Source organism: Ceratotherium simum, chromosome 6 (assembly GCF_057802395.1).
Source record: "Ceratotherium simum simum isolate JZ-2026a chromosome 6, ASM5780239v1, whole genome shotgun sequence".
NCBI classification, from domain to species: domain Eukaryota; kingdom Metazoa; phylum Chordata; class Mammalia; order Perissodactyla; family Rhinocerotidae; genus Ceratotherium; species Ceratotherium simum.
This window is the reverse complement of record NC_141905.1, coordinates 8,015,082-8,033,205: the sequence shown is the minus strand read 5'-3', so window position 1 is coordinate 8,033,205 and position 18,124 is coordinate 8,015,082. Positions and strand designations below refer to the sequence as shown.

The 18,124-nt window shown below is 42.4% G+C and overlaps 1 protein-coding gene across 1 annotated transcript in view; it reads left to right on the top strand.

Moving 5' to 3' along the window:
* VSTM4 (V-set and transmembrane domain containing 4) overlaps window positions 1–18,124 on the top strand; it is a 95,702-nt gene that overhangs the window by 62,841 nt on the left and 14,737 nt on the right. The window contains exons 6-7 of the mRNA XM_087431829.1: window positions 3,497–3,603; window positions 5,051–5,112. Of these exons, the coding sequence (XP_087287955.1) occupies window positions 3,497–3,603; window positions 5,051–5,112 (169 nt within the window). The remainder of the gene's footprint in view (window positions 1–3,496; window positions 3,604–5,050; window positions 5,113–18,124) is intronic.

Genomic DNA, 18,124 nt, shown 5'->3' with positions numbered 1-18,124 from the left:
CCTAATAAATAACAGCAGAAGATGTTCATATATCATTTATAAATAAGGAAACAATTAGACAAACACAGGAAATGTTCATCCTCGCTAGCAATCAGAGAAATGCAAGGAAAAGGGGATCACGTTTTTCTTCGTTAAATGAATAATTTTTTAAACTGACAAACTTGGTGTTAAAGACAGTGAAAACATAAATGCCCTCATCCTTTGACGAGTGGCTATAAAGTAGTACTAACCTGTCGGAAATCATTTTGACAATGGGTGTTAAATAGCCTTTAAAATGGTCCTTGTCTGTGAACGTAGTTCCAGCTCTAAGAATCCTACCTAGAAACAAAAGTCTAAGAACGGAAAACCATTATGCACAAATATATTTATAGCAATGTTATTTATATGTCAAACTGGGAAACAAATTAGATGTTTAGGTGTCAGGGAATGACTGAGTAAACTATGCCATATCTTCTCACTGGAATAGTCTGAGGATATAACCATATGGAAAATGCAGATTAAGTAAAAAGAAGGGTGCAAAATTGTAATATGATATTATCAAAAAAATGTATAAAAACCAGGCAAGAATTGAAAACTTAGCTCCACACAAAAACTTACATATGGAGGTTTATTCATGAGGCAGCTTTATTCCTAATTGCCAAAACTTGGAAGCAACCAAGATGTTCTTCAGTAGGTCAGTGGATAAATAAACTCTGGTATATCCAGACAATGGAATATTATTCAGTGCTACAAAGAAATGAGCTATCAAGCCATGAGAAGACATGCAGGAAACAAATGCATTTTACTAAGTCAAAGAAGCCAATCTGAAAAGGCTGCAAATACTGTATGATTCCAATCTGACATTCCGGAAAAGGCAAAACTATGGAGACAGTGACAAGATCAGTAGTTGCCAGGGGTTGGGGGGGTGGGAAAGATGAATGGTGGAGCACAGAGGATTTTTAGGGCAGTGAAACTATTGTGTATGATGCCATAATGATGGTTACGTTATACATTTGTCCAAACGCATAGAATATACAACACCTAGAATGAACCCTAGTGTACATTGTGGACTTTGGGTCATAATGATGTGTCAGTGCAGTTTCCTAAATTATAACAAATGCTCCACAGTGGTGGGGGATGTTGATAATTGGGGGGGGTAGGGGATATATGGGAAATCTCTGTACCTTTTGTTCGGTTTTGCTGTGAACCTAAAAGTGCTCTAAAAAATAAAGTCTATCAAAAAAATAAAACAAGGAGGGGGGAAAAGACTGGAAATATTTACGAAGGTTGTGTTCTGGTCATGATAGACTTGTTTTCGTTCATCTCCATGCCTGTAATTACCATTTTAAAACATGAACATGCATTCATTTATAATGGAAAGAAAAAAATAAACATTTCAGGAGTTTAAAAAGCTATGAAATGAAGCTATGTGGTTGTGTGTTTAAGTAATTCTGAGAGTTTCTGATCCCTTGTTTTCTCTTAGCGCATTTACAATGCACATTCCTTTTGGCTATTTGTGAATTTACACAATTGACCCTGTACTCTAAAGCCGTCTTTGGGGAATCTCAGTGCAAACTGTATTCTTGGAATTTTTCCCACAGTGTTTGATTCAGTCTTTGTTTATTTTTAAAACTCTAGGACTATATTAGAATAGCCTATTTTCTTTTATTAAATATATGTAGATATTTATTCGTGTTTAAATTACTGTTTTTCAAAGATTATACAATCAGCCGGTTTAATAATTAAAATAAAAAGTTAAATAATTAATTTATATATATATATACACACACAATTATAATTCTCCTTATCCAGTCTCCCTTCTATTTAGTTCCTCAGCGTCCCCGTTCTAAGGAACCACTGTTTTAAAATTCTTGTGACTGTTTCAAGAGTTTCTTTATGCATTGTGTATGGAAATACTAATATATATTCTTATTTTCTCCTATTTTTATACAAAAAAAGGCACATTTTACACATTGTCCAATATCTAGCTTTTTCACTTAACGATGCATCTCTCCTATCACTACAGAAATAGCTTCTTCATTTTCCTTTTCAGTTGCAGAGGACCCTGTGCGTGGATTTGTGGATTCACCATAATTTACTCTCCAGTCCCCTGCTGATGGACAGCACTGGAATAACTCATCTTGTACATGCATTTCATTCACGTGCAGCGATAGCCACAGAATAAGTTCCTGGAAGTGGACATAGAAGCCTCTGTAGTTTTGATCTCCCGAATTATTCTGATTGCCAAGTTATTCTCCACCAGGAAGGGTTTGCACTCGTACCAGCAATGCTTCTGAGTGCCCACTTCCTCACACACTTGCCAGAAGAGTGGTCTGCCTCAAATCTGATTGATGCCACTGATATGTGGAGAAAGGAAGTGCAGGATGTTTTAATTTCGATTCCTCTTTCGTGAGGGAGTTTTAGCAAGTTTTCACAGCTAAGAGCCTTTCCTCTTGTGTGAAAACTGTCTGTTTACCACCTTCATTCATTTTCATTATTAGGCAGTTGGTCATATTCTTATGGATTTCTAGAAATCCTTTATCTATCAGGGTGCTAGCCTCCTTTGGTGACTGTGCCTGCCTGGCTGGAACATGTGCCTGAGGACAAGAGATTCTACGAGGGGCTTCAGTCTGGGTTGCTGGAACCAATAGGATGCATTTGAAATAAACCAATGGCCATTCAAGAAAGCATGTGGACTCCATCACACACACAGCATCATGAACAGATTTCACATCAGGCCAGTCTGTGTTTGCAGCTTTCGTGTTGGCTGCTTACAACAGTGTCACTTAGGGCAAGTCATTTAGCATCTTTAAGTCTTGATTTTCTTACCTGTAATATAAGGCTTATCAGCCCCGTCACTTTGGGTTATCGTGGGGAACACGTAGAAAGAATCTGATACTACGGTGACTACACAGGGCCACATAATTCCCACAGTGCTCCTCAGGGTGAACTCAGCCTTTACTGAAGGTGAAGGTACCGTAGGAGCACAAAGTGTGAACAATCATGGGGCTCCCTAGAGACTCCCAGGTGAGCACCCCAGGGTCTTTTCTCACTTGCGCAGAAGGTACTGTGCTTTTGGATTGTGAACCACAAAGATATGTGCAAGGAATATTGGTTTTAGAAGAGCTCAAGCAGAAGTTTCTTGTGGTATCTTAATACCCTACTGGTGATGTAGCCAAGCCAGACTGTGTAACCAGTGAGGCCAGGTGTAAACCATCAGTCTGTACATCCATAAACAATGTAGACAACCTGGCCCTGGGTCTCTCCAGGGATTTTTGAACGTTGAACAGCACATTATAAATCACCTATTAGCTCATCTCTTTGTCCTTATCTTAGCCAAGGGTCAGTACCAGACCTCCAGACATCCCTATTGACATAGAGCAATCAATTCCTGTCCAGCTACAAGGTAACCCTACCTTACACAGGTGCACAGGGAGCACTCGGAAACTATTTCTTCCTTTCCTTTTCCGTAGAACAAACTTGCCTTTGCCTTCACAAGGACCTTTTTCTTCTACAGTTCAGGAGAGACCGTCACCAGCGTGACCAGCTTGGCCCCATTGCAGCCCAAGAAGGGCAAGAGGCGGAAGGAGAAGGCTGACATTCCTCCTGCAGTCCCTGCCAAAGGTAGGACTAGCCTACAGTTACCCACATGGAAACCACCGTGATTGATCCAGAAGTGGGTCTGAAGTTTGATGTGGGATCAGGACAGGGGTAGTAGGCACATGGAGGACATGACAGCCAGTGATTATATGGTCTAGAGAACCTCACCTAGATTCTGGTCATAACTGAGACCTGTCCCTGGGCTGGGGCGTTGGGTGGTACCATTGGCCCAGCATGGCTTTAGTGGGGAGGTGGGGAGTCAACATCCACAGACCAATTCCAGTGTATTTGACTTTGAACTGTTAACATGCTCTGCACATAGCGGGGTGGGGCAAGGAGGTGTCAGCATTTTCTTGGTTCATTCAAGGAAACGAAGGCTCTCTGATTTTTCTAAAGATGTAAACTAGGTATGTCGTTTATTTTGGATTTGTTCTGGGGACAAAATGAGGATTATTCTTTGATTCCAGCTATGACTTAGCAACGTAAGTGCAGAAGGTGAGCGTTTCTAAAGGAGAGAACTGAACACAGCTTAGGAGAAATAAAACTGTCTATAGATAGTTCCTAAAACAACTGTGGCCAATTTAGGAGAAGTTCATACCTCAAAGAATTTGAAATGTAGTTGGGAATACAATGTTTGTCCAAGAAAACAATTTAATAACAAGACAAGACACATTTTAACCCTCAGGGCTTTGCAGGATGTCCCCTAGGGACCCTTAGGGCCCTATGGTAAAAGCCACACAACATACATCAAGTGGACAGAAGGGGTGGGAAGGCATGGGCATTCTGGGGGCCATGACAAGTGTAGATCTGGGGAGAGAAGGGAGCAGAGAAGCCCTGCCCTGGGCCAGGCAGCGTACTGCTATACTGTCTTATTTCAATCAGGGTAGATAGTACCCTACCTTACTAAAGATGACAATGAGATTCAGAGAGCTAAGTGGTAGATCCTGGCTTTGAAATGAGGTCTGCCTGACTTTCAAGGCCAAGTTCAAATCCCACATCATCTACATACTAGTTACATGACATCGGGGGAAGAGCCTGGGTTTCCTCCTCTGTTCAATGGGGACAATAAGACTCTCCCTGATGACCTCTTAAGGCTGCTGTGAGTGTCAGAGGTCACTGCTATCAGTGTTAGTGTGCCATTAAGATGAAGCCCCGGGGAAAGTCCAGCCTCAGCCTTTACCAAGCGTACCTGGTTCTCACCTGCACACCTGACCTCTTTGTAGCAGGCAGTGTTTTATGCCATTGTTTTGTTGACCTTGTCGAAGAGAGAGGATGACCTGACCAAAGACTAGGGGAGGATCACCCTCCACTGAGGGGCACCAGCTGTTACCTAGATCAGAAACGGAGTTCTTCCATGGGGGCAGGAAGGGGTCCATGAGTCTCTACAGAGTATGTCTGTGATGCTGATGATATGTGGGCTTTAAAAGTCCTGAGAGGAATTGCAAACTAAACCCTTGACATCCTTCCACAGCTCCCATAGCCGCCACATTCCATAAACCGAAGCTGCTGAAGCCGCAAAGGAAAGTCACCCTGGTGAGTAACCATAGTCTGTGTTCTTGTCCCTTCAAGCCCTAAACACCCTTCAGAGTCCAATTACTACCTTTATTGGCTCAAAACATGCTCAGAGTTCTTGGTGCTTTTGTCCCCAAGCAAAAGCATTCTCTCTTCTTGGGTCAGCTTTTGAGCCAGTTTTTCTCCAAACCTAGTTCCCAGAGTGTTTTTTAAAAATCCAAATGGAATTATTTTTCATTATAAATGCTACTTTTCAAAAAGAAGAAAAAAGCCACACTCAGGAATGTATAAAATAGAAATGGACCTGCTTCTATAAATTTGCCTGATAATCACTCTGAAGAACCTTCCAGAAAATATGTTATAGATTTTATTTTGAAATAATTTTGGACTTACAGAGCTTTGTAAAGATAATGCAGAGAGTTCCCATCTATCCTTCACCCAGCTTCTCCTGATATTAACATTTTACGTAGCCATGGCGTATCGGTCAAAACTAAGAAATTACCGTCAGCACATTACCGTTAACTACACTCCAGACTTTGACCAGATTTCAGAAGTTTTTCCACTAATGTTCTCCTTCTGTTCCAGGATCCAATCCAGGATCTCACATCACGTTTAGTTGCCGTGTCTCCTTAGTCTCCTCCAATCTGTGACAGTCCCTCAGTCTTGCTTGGTCTTGACACTTGTGAAGAGAGGTAGCCAGTTATTTTTCAGAATGTCCCTGGATTTGGGTTTCTCTGGGTTTTCTGATGAGTAGTAGTGAGGTTATGGATTTGGAGGAAGAACAGCACAGAGGTGATACTTATTCTCATTGCATCACATTGGGGCACATGATGTCAATATGTCTCATCAATGGTGATGTTAATCTGATCACTTGGTTAAGGTGGTGTCTGCCAGGCTTCTTCAGTATGAAGTTACTATTTTTCCCTTTCCATTTTTATTTCTACTTGTTAGAAGCCAGTCATTAAGTCCAGTTCACATTCAGAGGGAGGAGAGTTAAGCTCCACCCCTGAAGGGAGGAGTACCAAAGAATTTGTGGACATATGTTAAAACCACCACAGTATTAATAAATATTTTAGAGGAGATACGTCAAGGCTGTCCAAGTATCTTGTTTTTCCTTGAACTTTTTCTCCACTGATTCTAGCATTCCTCAGTGGATTTTGCTTGCAGCAGTAATTGCTATGGTGTACTAATGATGGTTTTCTATTTTCCTCAATCCGTCTATACATTTACTGTGTGAAATTCTTCTGTAAAGAAGAGTGGGACCCCTTCCCTCATTTATTTATTCTCTAATTTCTTCATATCAGTGTAGATGCGTGGGTATTTAATTTTTTTAGTTTCTAATCATATTGTTATTTATTTTGTTGCTAATACTGCTCACCAGTTGTGTATTTGTGTGCGCAAGAGAGACAGACAGAGAGAGAGAAGGAGAGAAACTGGCAAACCTGTTCTAAAATGTGTATGTACTGCAAAGGCCCAGGATAATCTTGAAGGAAAAGAACAACGTGGAGAATTTATAGACCAGTTCTCAAGATTTACATTAAAGCCACAGTAATTAATACAATATGGTATTAGCACAAGGTTAGACAAACCAAAGGAACAGAATAAAGAGCCCCAAACAGATCTACATATGTATTGTCACTTGATTTATGACAAAAGTGACATTGTAGTGCAGTGAAGAAGGGATTATCTTTCCAATATATGGTAATGAGTCTATTGGATATCCATATGAAAAACAATGATTGTAACCCCTACTTCACAGCACACACAAAAATTAATTAGAGAAGGATCATAGAGTGAAGTTTGAAAGGTCCTAGAGATAGCGTGTCTCCAGGATAGGGGAAGATTTCTTAAACAAGACACATAAAGTACCAACCATAAAGGAAAAGATTAAATACTTTGGATTATGTTAAAATTTAGAGTGTCTATTCTGATTAAAGATACCAATACAACACTGAAAAGGCAAGCCACAGGTCGGGACAATGTATCTGTCATGCGTGTACCTGACAGAAGATTCTTACCCAGAATGTATGAACACCTACAAATCAATGAGAAATGACAACACTCCAAGAAAATGGGCAGAAGTCTTAAACATGTACTTCACAAAAGAAAAATATACAAATAGCCAATAGCTTGTGAAAGGTATTTAACCTCATAGGCATTATGGAAATGGAAGTTAAAAGCATAAAACCAGTTCACATCTATACTATTACTAGTATAGTTTCTTTTTTTGCCTGTTTCTCTGATCTATTTGGAATTTAGGAATGGATTCAATTTTATCTGTTTATCAGAATCTTTTTTGTTTTAATTATGTTTCATATTTCAACAATCATTACTCACCAGTTTCATTAAACTTCATCACTACAGTCTAAACAATTATTTAAACTTAACTTTTACTAGTTTTGTTATTACTCTTTCTTGAGTCCAATGTTTTCCCCCCAAATATCTTTGTTTGCCTTTATATCTGAGCAATTTGTCTGTGAATGGAATTCTAGTTTCATAAACTTTTCACACTATATTCTGGGAAATATGCTAAGCAGTTAACGTGCATTTCTTTTTACTTCCCCTGTTGTTCAACATAAATGTCAAACTCCATACTGTGACCTATAATGCCCTATATCGTGCAAGCCACATATGTAATTAAAATTTTCTAGTAGCCACGTTAAAGAAGTAAAAAGAAACAGGTGAAACCAATTTTAATAATATGTTTTATTTAACCTAATATATCAAAAATATTATCATTTAAATGTATAATCAATATAAAATTATTAATGAAATATTTTACATGCTTTTTGTTCTACTGTCTTAAAAATCCAGTGTATATGTTATACTTGCTACATATCTCATTTCAGAACCACATTTCAAGTGCTCAATAGCAACATTTGGTTTGTGGTTACCACAGTAGACCGCACAGCCCTATGTGATCTAGTCCCCATTAACTCTTAGACATCATTTTTACCACCATCCCCCTTCCCAGTTCCCCTCTGGCCACACTGGCTTCCCTGCTGGTCCTTAAACATATCAAGCGTGTTCTGGCAGATCTTTGCACCACCTGTCCACTCTGCCTGGACTCTTCTCCCCAGGATGTGCCTGTGGCTTATCACTCACCCCCTAGGGTCTCTATTCAAATATCACCTCAATGGAGAAGCCTTCCTGAAATCTTGTATAGAACACCACCCTCTGATGTCATTCCCCATCAGAAGCACCCTGACATACTTTATATTTATCTATTACGTGCCTCTCTCTTCTACCAGAATGCAAGGTCTCTGAAGGCAAGGAGCTTGTCTGCTCTGGTCACTGCTGTATTCTCCATGCCCAGAGCAGGGTCTGACAGGATGGAGATTTGTTGGAGATTCTGCACACCAGCTTTGTAGAGTAGGTTCTTTCATTCTGTTTTTACAGATGGCAAAGGGAGACTCAGAGTCAGTAAGGTGACAGATGGGTTACTTACCCAAGGTCATGTAGCTTGTGGGTTGCAGTCAGGACTTGAACCTGACTCCAAAACGTAAGGTTTTAACCAGTTCATTCTAATCCTTGCCTTGGAGAGAAGCCAGGGCGTCTGCATAGTTCTGATCCTATTGTGGCTCAGCCTCGTCCCCGCTCCTGCTGCTCTGTGCCCAGGTTTTCTGTTGTTCTACTGGAGCGGATGGTTCGCCTGTTTTCCAAAGAGAGCCTTCTTTTGCCTGCATTGAATTGTGGTTCCAGTGGGTTTTTCGTACAGTGTGATTCCATCTGGTTCATATCATCAAAACTTCCTCATTGGTTCTGCTCTATTGACAACACTCATCTTGTCCTCAAATGCAGCAGCAGAGTTTTTGCTGATTTTAATAGATCTCTGGTCATTCAGTGAGCTTTTGAAAACTCAACTGAACACAAAGACTAACTTTCCTTGGCCTGGGAGCATCCTGCATCCCACCTGTGAGATTTAGTTTTCCCCAAGATAGACAGGCTGAGCTCACCTTCCTCTCAACTGTGTGTATCACTGCTCATCTGTGTGTGTATGTGTGTGTCTTTTCAGAACTTTTCTTCTTAATTCTGATATTTATCAGCAACTTCAAGGAGTCTTTACAAAGACTATGCTTTGTAAATTTCCCCACCTTATGTTCTAAGTTGCTCAGGACCTGTTGTGTCTAATCCAATCTCTTACTTCTAGCAATAGCAGAAATAACTATTTATTGAAGTTCCATTGATATATCCCAGGAATATATCAAAAAAAGTGCTTTTTGCATGTCGTCATATTTAATTCTCACAATAAGTGCTTCCCCCACCCCCAGATTTGCATGTGAGAACTCACTCTGTTGAAGAAAAGTGAGTTCCTACAACCCACCGGGGGTAGTATTCCATCTCCCATGAAGACAGAGCTGCTGCCTCCATGGATGGCCCCTTTGCAGTGTCATCAGTCTCAAACGGACAACTTTCTCTAGTCCACAGCCGGGTGTGCCCACCTTTCATTTATCCGTTAAATAAAAATCAGTATACCCGTTGAGTACAAAATGCTGCCGTAAGCAGTTTGGGGCCACTTATAAACAGATTGGATTCAACAGCGTTTTCAGAGATAACTCTGGTCCTAATCACAGGTCTGTGTTGTTGACTTTGTTGTTTGTGTGTTTGTTTGAGCTGGCATGCTCCTCTGGGTGGAGATGCAACATAGAAAATTCTAAATTTTCACAGAAAGCAAGTCGGGGCAGTTATATGCATTTCCAAAGGATTCTTGGTTTTATGGAAGTATCCCCAATAACAGTTCTTAAATACCAAATTGTTTCTTGATCATTTAAGATATGAAAAGACTTAAAATTTTTTATACCAAATTTTCCAGAAACAAGTCAATTTGGAAACCAATTTACACCTAAAACAATTTACACTGCACGATAAAGAAAAGAGCTGACTTTGAATGGGCCTCTGTCTGACCATCAATTTAGAGTAAGAAATATCAGGCCTAGCTCTGCAGGTTTTGTTTGATATTAAGATTTGTTTTCCCAGGAGGCCAGCACTGACCTCAGTCTCGATTTGGTCGATATTTATCTGTCAGATCAATAAGTCTGGATGGTAGCTGAAGCTGAAGTCAATAGCTACTTGTTGACTCACACAGGCCTTGATGGGTAATTTAGGAAATAATTTGGAGACATTTTTTCTTTGGGGCCTGGTGCCAGTTTAGGTGTTTAATTCTGTAATTGTTCCATTTTGCCGTGATCTCCATAAAGCAGTGCTTCCTGGAGGGTCATAGGCCACAGAGCCCCACCCTCTTTCCAGAGTAATGTTGACGCATGCTCAGCTCAGGAAGCCAACTGCCTACTGCCTCCAGTGACTCATTACAAGAAAGGCGAACCTCCATTTATTGAGCACCTACTGTGTGCCAGCTCCTCTGCTAGGGGCTTTATAGGCTCCATCTCACTCTTCTCAACTGCACATGCCAGCTCCTGGTGGACACTCTGGACTCCTCCAGGCCACGATAAAAAATGAGTGTCCCTGTGTTTTCACCCTCAAAGCGTTAAAAGTGGGAATCTTTTCTTATGTTTCTAAGACAACATGGCATTTTGCAAGAAGTATATATACGGAGACTAACACTGGTTGGAAGGTTTAAAAAAGTGATAAGAAAAAAGAGATGAGAAAGGCATTTTATACATTTTTGTAATCAAGATATCAAAACTGACACCCCCTTTTGTTAACATAACAAGCAAACATGACCTGCTTTCAAAATTGGCTCTCTGATGACGAGGCCCCGCATCGTCACGAGGGTCTTGATGACTAACGACGTGATCAGTTTGTCTGACCACCTTAGACACGGACAGTGAGTCAGTATTCCAGCGTATCAGTGGTTTGTCATCCTTTTGGGGGCGAGGGAGCACTTCACAAAACTCAAAATGTGTAGTTTTCCTTTAAGATGGGGGGGCATTAGCTCAAAGACCCCCTAAAGCCTTCTGGGGACCCCCATTTCCTCTCCCTGGTTAAGCAGCCCTGCAGCAGAGCTCTCAGAACCCGTTGAGCTAATCTACACACTTCCAGGAAAAGCTGGCATTGCTTCCTTGTCTCAGAAGAGACCGAGAAAGCCGGAAGCACGTTTGATTTCTTTTTATCGCATTAGGTCTGTTATTGGTTTAGAGGCTGAGGGGAGGAAGAGAAAACAAACAGTTTCTGTGATGTGGAGGCAAGACCTCAGTGTTTAAAGGCGAATGGCAGCAGCAAAGTGAGTGTGAGAGGAGGGCAGTCAACATCCCAAAACCCACCGAAAGAGAAGAGAAGGCTGTTCTTTGGGCTCGAGGAATTTTTATACGCTCCTCTTACTTCATAGTCAGGACCCTCTCACCGAGCATCACTCCGTGCCTCAGCCCCGAGTCCTCACTCTCTATAATTAAGTTACTCCTTTATAGCACTTGGTGGCTGGAAGGGTCAGGCCACCCCTGTTCTCTAAGGAGAAAATGCTGTCTTGTGAGCAAAAGACTGAAGACACAGAAAAATCAGGACCATCCTGGGCTTCATTACCACAAGTTTTCCAGTGGGTCTCTTGTATCCTGTCTCTCCTTCTCTGATCCATCCTGTGCATCGCTGCCTAGGGATTTTTCTAAACACAACTTCAACCATGTCATTTCCCTGCTTAAAATACTCTTATGGCTCCCCCTTGCCTCCAGGATGAAGCACGGCTTCCTGTGAGTTGTATGTGTGGGCAGGCTGTCATCATCTATCTCCCGCTTCACCCCAATACCCCCTGAGGTCTAGGTCCTCTTGCTGGTGACCCCATGGGCTCTGTCCTGCGCCTCCTGCCCTGCCTTATTCTCCCGCAGAGCTGCTTCCAAGAGGTGGCTCACTCACCACCTTCTTGAGGCCTCCTGCCCCTTCAGCCCCACTTCTCTACAATCTAGATTCCCCCAGGCATCAAAGTTATGCCTCTGCATGTCCGTGAGGTCGCCAACTCTCATGGCGCTTTTCAATGAATCTGTTATTTCTGACCCCTCGAGGCACTGATGCCTTCGTTCCTGGAGGTAAATATGGGTCACCTGCCATCACCCCAGCTGACTGCTTTTGCTCCTAGCTGTTGCCCCTCCCAAGATGGTTAGGCTACCTCCCCCTCCTCCACCTCTCCAGAGTGTTGGCTGTCTCTGGGCTTCTCTTCTCCTTGAACACATTGCCTGGGAGAGTCAACACTCTTGCAGGTGCAGCAGCCACCTGTGCAGCCCGTCGGTTCCGTAACCTGGATCTTCATGTCAATTCCAGACTGGTGCTTCTGTGTATGGGACACTCTCCTGGAGGCCAACGTGCACCTCAAATTTACCACAGCACACACAGAACTCATTACCTTCCCTTAGCCCTGCCCCTCCGGAGATATCCCTGCCTCGGGGAATGGCCAGCCCATCCAGAATCTAGGTGCCGCCTTCTCCCTCACCCTCGTGTCCACTGTTGATGGAAGCCTGTCTGTTACTTGTCAGTATGCCTGGGCTTGTCCCTCTCCTAGTCGCTGCCACAGCTGGCTCACACACCAGCCACTCCCCATGCATATGACTTCAGAGCCTTTCCTTGGGGCTCCCACAGCGCCTGGCCTTACCTATATTTTAGCACGCCCCATTCCACAGGGAAGTCATGTTTACCTGCCTGCCTTGACTTTCTCTTCCACTAGAACCACGTGGTTCCTTTGTACAAAGTGACCTCTACGTTGCTTATACTACAAGGGCTTCACAGTGTAGATGCCTTAGATAGTGCAGACAGTGGGAAGTGGTGTTTTTTAATTGTGCTAAAATACACATAACATAAAATTTACTATCTTAACCATTTTTGTGTACAATTCAGTAGTGTTAAGTACATCCACAGTGTTGTGCAGACAATCTCCAGAACTCTTTTCATCTTACAAAACTCTGTGCTCATTAAACAACAACTCTCCACTCTCCCTCCCCCAGCCCCAGAAAACCATCCTCCTACTTTCTGTCTTTATGAATAGGTACCTCGCGTAAGTGGAATCGTATGGTATTTATCTTTTTGTGACTGGCTTATTTCACTTAGCATAACATTGTCAAGGATCATCCGTGTTGCAACATAAGTCAGAATTTCCTTCCTTTTTAAGGCTGAATAATATTTCATTGTATGTGTATCCCACATTTTGCTTATCCATTCATCTGTCCATAGACACTTGGGTTGCTTCCACATGTTGGTTATTGTGAATAGTGCCACTGTGACCATGGATGTACAAGTATCTCTTTGAGTCCCTGCTCTCAGTTCTTCTGGATATATATCTAGAAGTGGAATTCCTGGATCATATGGTAATTCTATTTTTAATCTTTTGAGGAACTGCCATACTGCTTTACATAGCAACTATACCATTTTATATTCCCACCAACAGTGCACAAGGGGTCTAGTTTCTCTACATCCTTGCTAACATTTGTTATTTTCTGTTTTTTGATAGTAGTCATCTTAATGAGTGAGTTAGTATCTCATTGTGGTTTTGATTTGCATTTCCCTAATGATTAGTGATGTTGAGCATCTTTTCATGTTCTTTTTGGCCATTTGTATATCTTCTTTAGAGGAACGTCTATTCTTTTCTCCATTTTTTAATTGAGTCGTTTGTTTTTTGTTGTTGAGTTGTAGAAGTTTTTTAGGTATTCTGGATATTAACCTCTTATCTGATATACAGTTTGCAAATATTTTCACCTATTCTGTAGGTTGCCTTTTCACTCTGTTGATTGTGTCCTTTGATGCACAGAAGTTTTAAATTTTCATTAGCACTAGTTTTCAAGTCATCAGGGACCAGTCCTCATCATTGTGTCTCCAGTAGGGGACCTGGAACTTACAGAGTGTGTTGGGAATGAGTGAATGATTGAGGGCAGGGATCTGTGGTTGGAGCTCTAAGTCCTCACCACTCAAAGTGTGGTCCATGGCCTGGCAGCTTGTTGGAAAAGTAGGAGCTCAGGCCCCACCCTAGCCTACTGAATTAGAATCTGCAGCTCAACAGGATCCCAGATGAATCTGATGAGCATTAAAGTGTGAGAAGTGTGGCTCTGAATAACTTATCAAACTCAGTAGCAAGCTCTAGTTGGGTCCCTGTGGACAAGACAGAGTCACTGCTGCCTCTATTTACATTTTGGTAAGAGAGTTCAGCCTGCTAGGGAGAATGATGGGTTTTCTTATTTATCAACAAAGAGAAAATTTTACAGGGGTATCTGCTCCTAAGGTTTTTGTGACTCTCCTGCATTCCTGAAGACCTCTCCTGACACCAGGAAAGCTCATCCCGGCCTCAGCTGGGGGTAGCCCTGTCCTGTGATCTCCTAGGGGCCCCCACAGGAAGACAATTCTGAGATGTAGAGAATGTGTGACCAAGGCCTGCTTGCCTGGGATTCTCTTAAGTTTAAAGTCTGCAGTAAACCTGTCTCGTCTCATGGAATCTGAAAGATTAGAGCACTCAAAACGGACATAAGGGATGCAGTTCATTCCATCACAGCTGAGAGGGAACCTGTCTTAGGCCCCGGCCTTCCACTGAGTGGTCAGCCCAAGACTGAGATGCCATGCCCTGTTCTGTGTTTGCCTGGTGTCGGGAAAGAGGCCCCTTCTCCCAGTCCAGTTTCATTCTCAAGAACATACTGCCAAGACCAAGAAGAGTTTTTCTCTGATCAGTAGCAGAAGAGGGCTTTGTGGCACATTAGACACCAGCGATAGAATTCTGAGAGGATTTTAATAATAACGCAAATCCCAGCAAAATTATTTCCAGAGGACATGCGTTTCAGGTTTCTTGAAGGATGTTTATAATAAGCCGGAGAATTTCTCTTGTTGTCGTTAATGTGCTAGAACTGGTTTCAGTTAAATTTTACATGAAAAGGATATATTAACCTGCATAAAATATGTTCATAATCTCGATTTAAAATTAAAAAGAAGAAAAAAACCCACAACCACTTGTACAATATATTGCCCCAAGTAAAAGCCTTGGGAAAAAAACACAAACTTTGCTTGTACCACGCTAGTACCATTTTTACAGAGATAAAATTCTATGCTCCCCTCGGTACACATGCACATCCCATTATTGTCACAGAGAGTTATGCACGTCGACTGGAGGGAAGAATAGTTGCCGAGGCTTCGGAAGGGATGAGAGTGGGGGAAACAGAAGTCATTTGATTTCACGGGCTTCCTCCAGTCCGCAGAGAGCAGGTGGCTGGGCCTTTGGTAAGTCGGAGGCGAGATCAGACCTCACCGGAAGTAGAAGTGGGAATGTCTTGTGTTAGGGACTGTTAGCCCTGACCCAGGGCTGTCATCTCCCTGCAGGCCACGAGGTTAGTGCCGAGGCCCCTCTGCTGCCTTGTGCTGTCCACAAACAGCTACTGGATGCTTCTCAGCTGCTTCAGAGGCCGGGAGAGGTTGGTTGAGGCTCTGATTTTTATGAAGGATGGGCCAAGTGAAGCCGTTACTTTCAAGGAGTCTTTTAAGACTGGTAGCACCTTAAGCACTCCTTAGGAACCCCCTTTTGGGAGATAACGGGAATCCTGCTGCAGAGGGAGTCTGCCTCACCCTGTTCTAGAAGGATGATGTGGCTTTGTGCTTTGAGGAGGAAGGCGACTTTGGAATTGAGCACCTCAGGACTGTGGCTCTCCTATTTGCTGCATCATCCATTCATTCAGATCATTTTCCAACCTTCTACTTGCTCATTCCCCAAGCATTAATGGAGCACCGACAGGCAGTGTGTGAGTTGCTGTGGGGACAGGAGTATGAGCCTTGGAGGCTCCTGACAAAGGGGGACAGGTGGCAGGGAGCTGCTGGGCCTGAGGATGGCCTAGGCTGGAGGCAGGCCCAGAGATCCAGCAGGTCCAGCCCATGAGTGGCCTCACCTGGTTGCACAGGCCCACCCTGCCCCCACAGGTCCTCAGGGCCCCACTCTGGGGCAGGCCTGGCCCTGTGTGTCTGCAGAAAATGTCCCCGCTGAGCGTAGCTTGTTTTCCATCTCAGCTCCGCTGATTTGCTGTCTTTATTGGGCAGTTCATTGCTGGCATCATTGCACTGCTGGGAAATTTTTCTTTTAACTTTTTCACTCTATTTTATTTTTGTAATCTCATGGAACAATATCATTTGTGCTCACATTTGATTTTTTTTAAAAGCCTATTTCATTTAAAACCTCAGTTTTGAATGCAGAACACTTCGGAGTTGTTATTAAAAGACTTTTTCAATCTTGAGTAGAGAATACTGGAAATGAAGTACCATTTTGGAAAAAAAAAAGAAAAGGAAAAAAATCATCGATGTATCTGTAACATCAAGCTAGGCATACAAAGTATCAGGAAGAAAATCTGCATGTGAAATTCTGAGTTCCTGATAAACTAATGGTACATTTAAGGGGATTTTGTTTCCTTAGCCAGATTCAATTCCAATTTATTATAAGTTCCTAAAGCCGAATTTGTCTATTGTAGCAAGCACATGTGATGTCCAAAAGGCAATAAGACACAGGGCTTGTGAATTTATGATTAGAGTGTGCATGGAAAGATGAAGAATACGAACTATGAGTTCAATCATAGGTGCCCGTTGCCCACATTACATATGAATTCAAGTGAGCTGGCATACCTACTGCTATTTTATATTTGGTCTTCATGCTTGGTCTGTGCCCTGTGCATTGTGTCCATGACAGAATGCTAGTGGTGATGATGATGATGAAGGTGTTGAAGGTGATGATCATGATGATAATGATTGTGATGGTGGTGATGATGGTGGTGATGATGATGGTGATGACAGTGATGATACACTCACTTCACTTCGATGATCCTTCATGCAGGCACCAGCCCAGTGCTTATCAATATGAACATTGGGACAACCCTGACCTAAGCATTGTTATTGTCTCCATCTCATAGATGAGGCAGGGGAGGCACAGGGAGGTAAGTACCAGCACAAGCTCCCCCACCGCCAAGTGGCAGAGCTGGGTCTGACCAGGCACTTGGCCCCGGGTCCCTGTTCTTCCCCACTGGGCTCTGGGCTCTGCTGCCTCTCATCAAAAGTGCTCAGTAAGTCCTAGTCCAGGGTATTTTCTGTCCTGACCTCACTGGGTGGGTTTTTACATGATGAAAGCTGCAATGGGGATTCTAAGTGGGGTGCACGAGTGGGGCTGGCAATTCAGAATAACAGAAAGTGAGCTTCCTTCCATAGGCTCTTATTCTCTGAGGTGGCCTCTGTTAGGATTTGGCTTATATTATCCTAAATATTTTTCTATGTATATACAAACTTATATCCATATCTATGTATATGTTCCCAAAACGTATACACAATTGAGTCACAATCAGTGTAGGTCATGGCTATGGATTATGACAACTGCATTTCTGTGTGTTGAGTTCCTTAAAAATGAGAATGATCCTAAACAAAATGGTCGTACATTGAATTGTATTCTCATTAGTAATATATCAGGCTCATATTTCTACATCAGTACATACAGACCCACCCCATTCTTTTAATGACTGCAAAATGTTACAATATCATCGTTTCTTATATCTCTCTATCTATCTATCCATCTGTCTGTGTATCATCATCGTATGTCTGTGTTTTAACCTATTAAGTTGAAAGCCACGTGCAGATTTTCTATGATTCCAAACAGTTGAACCCAGGTGTCCTACTTCTCGGTGGAGTGTCCTCATGGAAACTCTAGATAGGCTGAAAGAGAAAAGAATCCCGTGGTTCTGCTCGTGATTTCCAAGAGCATCCCCTTCCTATGTTCCTGAGGCCAAGGATATCCACAGGACAGTTTTTAATGATAGTGTCAGACTGGTTTTTGTTCCTTTCGTCTTAAACTCATTCAATCATTTATTTAAAAATGTGCATTGAGTATCTATCTCCCATGTGCCAGGTAGTCCCTGAGTCAGGTATCTTCCTCAGAGCTGAGCTCCAGCCCACTCCTGTCCACTAGAGAGAGCAAATCTCTTTGACATCTTGAAATCAGCCACGTGGGAGGATTTACACATGTAAATCGTCAAATGCTACAATTCAGAGCTTTTTTCATGGAGAGCCAGTTGCTCAACCACTCATCAATTTCCCAGCACGCCACTATGTGGCAGTGAATAAGTTTGACTGAGTCACTGCTTTCATGGAGCTGTGC